Here is a 10,355-nt window from a genome sequence, read left to right as displayed (position 1 = left end):
ATCGCTTTTGCGACGATGGAAGTGTTTTTGATAAATCTGTAGACCTAGAATGTTTTACATTGGGCACGTTAGATAGTACGAAAGAACTCAAGCATTATTCAACCCGCGACATGCCAAATCGGCCGCACGCTATATGCTCGCGCAACTTTTATTTTATAATACATATAGCGGTTCAGTTAGATTGGCAAGGCATAACTGGATATAATGCATGGCGATCTGTCAGTAATTGGCCTTGTTAGGTTTTGTAAGATGTCGATATTTCGGGATGCAATGGCGATAGCATTTTCCGATACTCAATTTTGACACGGGGAAAACAGATCACTGATTGAGTTGAGTTTCAAATCATTTTGTGAATTTTTTGACCCCCTTGATACTGCAGTTTCAACTTTAGCCTTGATTATTGTAAACGATTAGGTTTGTGAAATATTAGCTGATAATCACATATACCATTCTGAAATACAGCATCACCATATCTTGCAATATAACACTTGGATTCGCTTGACAGAAAATTAATTCACGCAATCTGTCATTGATCAGATATTCAAAAATCTGTTAGGATTTACCCAAGCTCAATCGCAACACGACAATAATCAGGTAGTTATGATCACGTTGACGCAAGCGCTCGATAGGCTGTTTCAAAAATCTATACGTGACATACACACGTGAAACAATATCCACATTCATGGCTTTCCTACAGCAGTGATTCGATACACTCGATAGGATAGTTGGGTGCTGAACGATTGTATTCGGTGTGTCTTGTGTATACGCTCACGGATTGCTTTTCGACAACCTGTTCCACGGGAAACAATTCACCATACAACCATTATAGTGATTCAGTGGACAGGATACTATAGTCATTTGTCCCGCGGAATGTAGGTCACTACGCATTAAAAACACCTGTTTTCAAAACCGATCGCGGAAAATCAACCATATGCACGTTATACAATGTAATTAGTTCGGCGAAATACACAATACGCGTCCATGAAGCGCACAATGACGCTTTTTCGAAGCTCCGTAGGTCGATTTTCGACTGCTAGCTAGCTCAAAATGCACTGTTTCTGACTTCCGAAATGCTACATTCTCACTTCCGGTATTTTACGCCTCGCCAGCGAGCGATTACACTACTGACGGCATAACGGTCATTGACAGACATGAACCGCTAAAATAGTGGTGCTAACGACGATATAAGTTGGTATATTTCTATGCTCTCTTGGTTTCAAACGAAATCCGGCGTCATCCCTGCGTATGCGCTGTGATGAATACATGATATTTAACCGAAACCTCGGGCATTTGAATGTGGTGTATCAGTTAATCGGGATTCGGGTTTCTCTGGAGGCCGGGGACCTTTTTAGTCGGAAGTGACACATCAGTATACGACCACAGATTCGAATAATATTTTGCGTAACTGATATATTCTCCTTGTAACCTGCATATAATGGTTCGATAGTGGCGTTTTCGCCTTTGTGTATAAACACTTTTTGATTGATTCCTCCAGAAAACTCGGAACTCAGTGTGCACTTTTTTGCCTTCTCAAAATTGGGTGTCAATGTCAACGACCTGTTCCTAATGGTAACTAGAGCGAAACCACAACACCGCAGTTGGGTGTATATAATGTGACCTACGAACAAATTGAACATGCTCGACATTTCTGTCTTGAAGGATTATTTAATAAAAGTATTTCCTATATGTCAACATTTGTTACAAATTTGCTGAATGGATCAAGCCTTTTTCAAACTACCCAGAATTGCTTCGCGGGACGGATGAAACTGTCTGGCGGGCCTGATGCGGCCCGTAGGCTGTATGTTTGACACCCCTGCCCCACAGCGACGATTTAAATGATTATTTATTCATAAGCACAGACGCAGAAGAAATTAGCTTGCTAATCAGTCGATGACAGCTATTGAGACGACACTTATTTAAGTTGGCTATATGTCATATACACCGAATCCATTCTGTACCTGGCATGTTCTGCATCTACCATAGATCTTTCCAGTTGATCTCATAATACCGTCTTCGACATCTTATTGTCGACAGATTAATTTAATGTAAGTCTGCAAGTGGATCTTATTGTCGACAAATTAATTTGATATAAGTCTGCAAGCGGGATGATTTTCACGTGGATCCGTCGTATTTACAAAGGCATCAGAAACTATATATTCAAATCGTTACTGCTTGGCAATATTCTTTTTCCTGCTTTTTTGCTGGTGGTCTCACTCATCGTCACAACGTTAAGACTCGTCGGATTTCCAACAGAAAGTGAGATTGATTTCGCAAGAATCGCAACTCGCAAATTAATATTTTACATTTTAAACTTTGTTTCAGGACTGCCAGGAAGACTTCGCTTCGCTCCATCTATGTAAGTTCATGTTCGTTGTCAATTTTAGTGCAATATCGACACCAGTGGTTCCCAACCGCCGGTCCTCGGACTGGTGCCGGTTTGTGGCAAGTTTCCTGTCGGTCCGCGACATATATTAGAATTTTATATCGCAATTCCAAAATGCGGAGAGAAGGACGCTTGTCCATTAATTGGACAAATAAAACTCCAACTTATAAATTAAGTGAGAAGTTTGGAACGTTGGGAAGTTTGGGCGTATGTCAAAACTGTTTAAAAGTAGCCTACGAGTCCTACGACTATGGTTTCGGTCATGTTATATGTAGATTGTAGAGTCTGCGAAAGGCTTTTAAACAGACGTCGTTTAAGTCCGACATTACAATTTAGCGATACTAGCAGTTGCAGTATAACCTGGCAAACCTGTCAAACAGCATCTCATTCATTTCAAAGGAAACCGAACAACCACACGAGGTTGATCTCACGTGAACTTCAACAGAATCACGCATAAAGATGTACTACCAAAAAGCAGATTTAGATGTAGTTTACAATATGACATTTGAGTTGCATACAATTGTCGTGATTAAACTTGGGGTTCATTTTGATTTTTGAAGGTTTACTGGTCCGCGACATTTGTTTTGAAGTTTTACCTGTCCGCGAGGTAAAACGGTTTCGAGCCACCGATCTACAACAAAAATCCACCTGAGGGCCTTGATCCTTTTTTCAGGGATCCTTGAAGGAAATGGTTAGGCTTATGATCTGTAAGTCTACTCTGCCATAACAAAAGTCATGACGTCGAATATTAATGAGAATACAAGTGCAACCATAGGCAGCATCTTGATCTTGAGTTTACTTTCTTCCCTACACCACTAGGCCAGCAATCAAGACATTGTAGGAGCAAAATCAAGATCAACCCTCACATTACCTGCATATATACCAACTAATCAATGTACTATCATCTTTATTGTGTGTTGCATTTTAATTATCTTATCATCCTAACAGTGCGGTATAACGCAGTTTTCTAATTTAAAAATGGTTCAATAAGTTATTTCTATAGGTTGAAAAACATTGTGCCGCCGGGCGATTCACTCATGGCGTTGTTGTTTGTTGTTTATTGGAAGAAAAATTGGGCGCTTGTCACCTGTTGGTCTTTTGCAACACGGTCAACGATGGCATAAGAGGAAATCAAAGTCGGTGAATAATGGCGTACGGAACGGTCATGGAGTGAAATGGGTTAGGAACCGCCGAACAAAACTATAACTGAATAGATAGTTTAAAACGCATTTGCTGATTGTCAGAATAATCATATGAAAATCCACACCACTACATACAATTTGGAGGGGGTTTCTGGTACAATTACATTATCAATATTTAGGTTGTCAGAATCATTACGAAAACAGCATTCTATTAATACCAGTGAAGGTAAATTTTGATCCTTTTTTTATGAATTGCGCTATTACAGTAGAGGCTTGAACATCTGTGCTTTCCCTGCGCCTCACCAACTCTACCTCAAACAGTTAAAACGTACATTGTGTTATTTTTGGTGTAAGCAGTGGTGGCTTTTGGGGTGGGCGAGGTGGGCGGTCGCCCGGCCCCCCCCTGGTCGAAGGCCCCCCCCCTGTTTGATTTATGCGATTTTTTCAAGGATTATAGCGAATAAACGGGGAAATCCCAGTACCAATCAAGAATATGATTCCGTACAGATGTGTCAATCATCATCAAATCTCTGCATTTGTTAGAAAAGTCCCATATCCAGATAATCATCACGTCTCTGCACGCGTTAGAATTACTTAGTTTTGATGGTAGTCTATCCTTGCACACAAGCAATAATAGATATGGCCGAATCCAGCCCCTGTCCCAACCCCTTGACGTGGTGAAAGATAGAAGATACTGATAGTAGACGCGAAAGGGGGGTCTGGGGGGCGGAGCCCCCCAGAAGTTACGAATACGTATTTATAGGCCCCCCCCCCGGTAAGTCTCGCCCAGGGCCCCCCCATTCGTAGGGCCATCACTGGGTGTAAGAAATCACAACATTAGTCATTTACAAAAAATAACAATAATCATAGAAGGTTTAAAGAATTTACTTTTACTCATCCTGACAACAGAAGAATCACTGCCTCACTTACCTGACTTGACCTCACGTCCCTAGTTGTGTACTACTGCCAAGGCCGTTTGCCAATAATGAATCCGAAACACTTTTCCATTCCATATTCTGGTGAATATATAGAGTCAATATCCTGAGAAACACTTCGATGTTCACCGCAATCTTATTTCACGTGAAATCTGCTTTTTGATTTACGGTAAAAATCTCTCATGCAAACAGTCTGATTTTCTGTTTTAGGTCAAGGGAATTAATCCGTCTCGTCCTCGACGAATTCGTGTTGCAAGGATTCAGGAAGCCGGTAGTGGTTGGGGACAAAGCCCCCAACCCAACAATCTATGCCTTGGATACGTACGAGGAAAATACGTATGTAATAATATCGCCATGATGGCAATTCAATGTAAAAACCTTCGTATGCTATTTCAGATTATTGAACTTTTCAACAAATCTTAAACCACTGGTAGTGGTGTTTGGCTCCTGTACCTGAGGTCCGTTTTCCTCCTCATTGGAAGCGCTTGAAAGCGCCATGAGGAGGTTCAGCGATGACGCTGATTTTCTTACAGTTTACATCAAAGAGGCACATGCGGATGACGGGGCTTGGGCAAATTTACCAACCGAAAGGTAAATAGCAAAGCTAAGTGGATATTTGGAATATGTATATGTGAAGTATGCCATAGAAACAAAAACTAATGTTAAATTTTCGTTTTAAAAGTACTACGTGACGGTTATACTTAAGAATTCTGTGTTTGTGATGATGTGGAGGCAAGTCAAATGCTTATAATAATATTATGTCATGTGCCCCTGGATTACTTAATTGGTATCGTAAGTTACTCTCCGGTTTTGATCGAGCCTATTTAGTGTGCGTTACTGTTGACCAGTGACGTGCGCTGAGGTTCATGGCTGGTGAGGCACGGACCCCCCCCCCCCCACACACACACACACACACACGAACACGCATGCGCGTAAGTACCTGATAAAGAGACCAAAAATGTGACTAACAACAGCAGAGGGTATAGAGAGCATTCTCTTTGAACACTGATAGCCGTTGCAATTCCACGTTCTACAATACATGTAGGACTGGTCGCTATTGCGCTAAATGGGCAAGTTTAGACCGGTGTAGACCGGTGTAAGTTATTTGAGGGTCATGAAAGTAGCATCCTCATTTACAAACATTTTTTCAGTAAAAAACACTAGATTTGCCGAATTTCGAAAGAAAATACACTAGGACACTAGGCCAAGTCAAAATACAGTAGATCTAGTGTGAAACACTAGGAGTGGCACCACTGACCACAAACAACGACAACGCAGGCTATGTAAGTATAGCTATCACATACCACAATTAAAGGTTATAGGTATTGCAGTTGAACACACCATAAAGGCCACAAACAACGACAATACAGCCTATGCAAGCAGCTATCTCATACCACAATTTAACAGAAAATACATAACAGCTACGTAAGTAAGGGAATGTATTTGCTCCGCATTACGTATTGGCCGTCGCTATAAAATAATTCCTACAGGACTGTTGTATTCCGAAATCGATAGCGCGTTTCACTGTGCTGCGATTGTCCAATTGTTAGCGAATAATGCACGAGGCAGATTCGTTTGTGCCTCACCTTGTCATTGTTTCTCTGCGATGGCATTGTCTGTAATAAAGCCGAATGTCACCTTCCTTGGACGATTTTGGGGGGTTCTGGTGCTCTGACACTGTTAGTATTTGGATTTTCGGAATCAGTGTGACGATAGCATTTAATTGATACGAGTTGTTATGAATTCCGAGCTATTTCTGATGAATTGCATTGTCGCAGGTGAGGCACGACCCGCCCGTACCTCTCCTGTGCCTCAATTCTCCTTTTGCGCTGTATTTTTGAATAATAATTATGCAAATTGATGATGTTGGGTGAAAAAATGTTCAAATTTAGTTATTTATGAACATCGATGTAAAATATCAATAATCATCGAATCATGGAGGGTTTTCACAATTTTCACTTACGCACCCTGACGACAGGTGAGGCACTGCCTCACCTGCTTCATTGGACCGAACGCCACTGCTGTTGACTGAAGGGTCCCATATTTCATGTACGGACCTTTTGACTTGCTTGTCACCGAGGCCTAATCGAACAAAAGATAAATTTCTTACCAACTCCATTGTTCAGCTAGCTACTATGGAGGGTCGGGAACCTTTTTGGAAAAAAGCCATATTGAATTGTAATTCCCGAATAGCCATAACTAGATGTCAACTGTTACGTGACAGTGTAGGACCAGTGACGTCATTGAGGCACGAAATTAAAGTTAACTACACGGGATATGTCGCGTGCGCCATACTTTTGCGTAACCATAGATGTGTTTAAACACCCGCACTAATTAAGCCGGTTGCGTTACATTTGAGCGTCCGACACAATAAAAAACAACAGTTGAGCATATGACACTTTAGCCTAGGCGCAGGGTTCGGGAACCGTTTGCAAAATACATATTTTAAATTTTCTTTCCGTGGGAGACATTATATTTTTTGTAACTCAAGGCATGCATCGTAAACAAAATCCAACAACAGTAAACGTGCAAATTAACTGCATATTCCTCAGTAACAGCTTGCGTGAGGCAATAGCCTTTATTCTAATAGCAGTGGACAGCTGTTCAATAAATTGCTGGTCGGTAAAAAGTCTTCAGTGGCGGAGACCATTGTTAACCAATATCATTTGGTTAACTTTGACACTAAATTATGAAATGTTGCATTCCTACATCTTACGACGTTGCTTCCTGGCTACCTAACTATCAGGATTTTGGATTACTATATTTGTAAGTTGAATTTGTAATTATAGGAATGACAATTCCAAGGGGCTAAATTTCTCGCCGATGATCATGAATGCAATGTTGATTTGAAAACTGCATTGGCGTCGACAAGTTCGCTTTCCCCTCAGATTAAACAGCGCATCGTGCAATCCAAGTTTCAAGTCGTGCGATGTTGGGTACAGCAATTCATGATATCGCATGGTCGCCTGCGCGATAACAACTGCGTTTTCACAACTATTCAAATTTTGTATCGAGCACGACGGATTAGATCTGTCCGATGAATACTCCAACTGAACTTGAAAGTATTTTCACCATTATGAAAAGAAAATATATTATATCGGACTGGTAGGCAAAATGATCAATTATCAAACTGAAACATTTGGCACAAATTTGAAAATTTTGAAAACAGGATCCGAGTCCCTAAAATCCCAAGGCTATACCGCTCTCTGAACCTACTTTTTTCACCTACCACGAGCATACGAATTCTGGTCGCTATGAAAATTTACAAAAATTCTGCAATATTAATAAATAAGATACGAATTGAGCGGCAAATTAGGAACTTAATAAAGAGCCATATTGTATCACCAAAAGAGCCATTTACGGCTCGCGAGTCATAGGTTCCGGACCCCTGAGCTACTGTATGTGACCCAATGGCTACAGCCATTGCATTGTTTTGTAATTACGCATGGAAAATCTTACTATGTCGCTATACCAACCGAATTAGAAATTACAAACTACATTTTTTACTTTTTCGACTAACTGCAGATTCCATGTAAAGAACCACAAATCTCTGGAAGACAGAAACGAGGCCGCTAAACTGCTGACAGATATCCTTCCTTGTCCTATCTACATTGACGCTCTTGATGACGAAGCCGCAAGGGTTTACAAGGCTTTTCCCGACAAGATGATCATCATATTCGGAGATCAAATAAAGTACACAAGTTCTCAAATAGGACCTTCTGGCTTTGATGTCGACGAGATGGCTACCTGTCTGGAGAAGATCCTAAAATCCTAAAATGGTGGAATCAGACATTTACAAATCTACATCCGTTTTAATTCTATCGCCCACAACGCAATCTTCACCTGGATAATTGTTTGCTCGCATGCGTATTAGGCTATACAATGTCAGCGGCAATGTTCCCAGTATTTTTTACGAGTCTGCGCGCACTCACTGCGCGCACTCAATGCGCGGTCACTTGGACAACAGTGAGTAGCGACTAAAAGAGGTCATCACTTCGGATTTTTTATGGGCAACTTAGATTTTCTGCACGCAGAGACCGTGTCAGCACTGCGCAATTGCGCACGTGCGCAGCTTAGAGGGAACATTGGTCAGCGGTGTAACAAACCGAAAAAGTATAATATATACAATACGTTATGCGACACTGACGCCTCCAGAATATTATGTTTGGTCGGTCATAGTCTGTTATGTCGCTTCTTGGCCATAGTCAAATGTGATGGAATCTATTTTCTGATGGAAGCTTTTGTACCAATGACGATCCCAGTGGAAAATGCTATTAATACAGCAACCCTGGATTTGACGATACTTACAAAGGGAGTTCTTTAGAAATGACTCAATCAAAGTGGATAAGAGACGCTGTTTGAAAATACATATTTTTTATTACAATTGTCCTTTATCCTATGCGTATGGTACCATCATTATATATAGCTTCACTTCGTCCAGGGACACTATTGAAATACCTAATTTTCGCATTCATGTCGCTCGTGAGCGCAAGGATATTTTAGATGTCATACATATGATAGGCACATCGGTAGCCTATGCCTAGCTTGACTGTTGTCAGTCTGATTCAATCGGTAATTTTGAATACAGCATGTTGTTGGTACGCGACAGATGAGCATATGACTCAATTAAAAACGAGAGTATAGTGCCTGCGAAATTTCGACATCCGCCTCTTGATTATTTCACCCTATCAAACGGAAGAGGAACTTTCACCACGACCTCAACCCCTATCAAAAGGGCAAGTTTTTGTCTAACTATAATCGTGAGAAAGTTGCGTATCATGATCATTTGTTTCATCGTATGATCATTTGTCATTATTTTTCAATTATTAAGCGAACAGTTTAAGATATGCAGGGTATGCTTGTTCAGTTTTGTCTTGGCCATTCAATGAATCAATCAATCAATCATTTTTACCTTCTTTCAAATCTACATGAAAGTATTTCACTGTCAGCTCAAGCGGACTTGTCAAATTCGGTACTTTCCAACTTCATGGACGTTCTGGCTGAAAATTAAATTTTTTGGCTGGTACGCAATAAGAACACAACGCAATGCCGAAATGATTTTCCGCAAAAAGGCGAACAAAAAAGCTTCATTAAATAAGTATCGTTTGAGAAACTAGCTGAGTTCGATATAAATGTATCACACATGTCCTAAGTTGGGCTATAGGCTAGGCTTACCATATTTCGGAAATGAAAAAAGAGGACACATTTTCAGAAATTTCAGACATGCAAAACTGGAGAAGAATTCTCAAAAACCGGTAAATTTTTCCCACTTCATGATCGGTTGACTAAAAAAAAAAAAAAAATGGTAATCACTTCCGCTCAGAGCTCAAAATCACGTTTTTCACTCCACATTGCCAGGTGGATGACTAAAATAAAAAAAAAAAAAAAGGTCTTCTTTTCGCTCAGAGCTGATATCACCACTTTTCCCTCCGAAATACCGGCCGGAGCTTCACTTCTGCGCTAATTTGCGGCATATCACTCGCAATTTCCTCTAAATCTGACCTAAATTTTCAAAAAAGAGGACAAAATCTCAAAAAAGAGGACAAAAGGGCGTCCTCCGAGGACACTTTCAAAAAAGAGGACAAATCCTCTTAAAAGAGGACGTATGGTAAGCCTACTATATGCAAGCATTAGAAATGGGAATCACGCGCATTCACACTGGGAGATAGCTCTAAAATACCGATGTAGTCAGAAAGCTAATATGTCTGTCGATCGTTTTATTCGAATCTGCACGGAAGTAGAGCATTGATATCAGACACTGGTGTACAATGCAGGTCGAATCCGAAGCGTACGAATATATTGCACATTCAGTAGAATAATTGAATGGATGGTTAAAAAGTTATGTCGTTCCTTAATATCGGCGTTTCCGATTCTGTGAATAATCACGTTTTTGTC

At 40.6% G+C, this 10,355-nt stretch overlaps 1 protein-coding gene across 3 annotated transcripts; it reads left to right on the top strand.

Annotated features, from left to right (window-relative positions):
• The first annotated feature begins 1,759 nt into the window (after positions 1-1,759).
• On the top strand, positions 1,760-8,844 carry LOC145452919 (type I iodothyronine deiodinase-like). Of its 3 annotated transcripts, XM_080331051.1 has the most exons (6): positions 1,760-2,256; positions 2,323-2,356; positions 4,671-4,796; positions 4,857-4,918; positions 4,994-5,051; positions 7,986-8,063. In XM_080331051.1, the coding sequence occupies exons 1-4, from the start codon at positions 2,106-2,108 to the stop codon at positions 4,915-4,917; spliced, it is 372 nt and encodes a 123-aa protein (XP_080187177.1). In that variant the 5' UTR covers positions 1,760-2,105; the 3' UTR covers position 4,918; positions 4,994-5,051; positions 7,986-8,063. The 3 variants fall into 3 exon arrangements, with proteins under 3 accessions (XP_080187177.1, XP_080187178.1, XP_080187179.1); XM_080331052.1 differs by having other exon boundaries at positions 1,913-2,256; positions 4,857-5,051; positions 7,986-8,844; XM_080331053.1 differs by lacking the exons at positions 1,760-2,256; positions 2,323-2,356 and adding an exon at positions 2,428-3,090 and having other exon boundaries at positions 4,857-5,051; positions 7,986-8,844.
• Positions 8,845-10,355: the final 1,511 nt, after the last annotated feature.

This window comes from Botryllus schlosseri, chromosome 12, assembly GCF_051294905.1.
Source record: "Botryllus schlosseri isolate E-star chromosome 12, Bs_hap1, whole genome shotgun sequence".
NCBI classification, from domain to species: Eukaryota; Metazoa; Chordata; class Ascidiacea; order Stolidobranchia; family Styelidae; genus Botryllus; species Botryllus schlosseri.
This window is presented reverse-complemented; position numbering and strand designations above follow the sequence as displayed.

What these genes read in the sequence shown, in the direction of transcription:
- LOC145452919 (XM_080331051.1), top strand. Translation starts at nt 2,106, where the DNA reads ATGATTTTCACGTGGATCCGTCGTATTTACAAAGGCATCAGAAACTAT. An exon ending in CGTCGGATTTCCAACAGAAA is followed by an intron (nt 2,257 to 2,322) that starts GTGAGATTGATT and finishes ACTTTGTTTCAG; the next exon opens with GACTGCCAGGAAGACTTCGC. An exon ending in CTTCGCTTCGCTCCATCTAT is followed by an intron (nt 2,357 to 4,670) that starts GTAAGTTCATGT and finishes TTTCTGTTTTAG; the next exon opens with GTCAAGGGAATTAATCCGTC.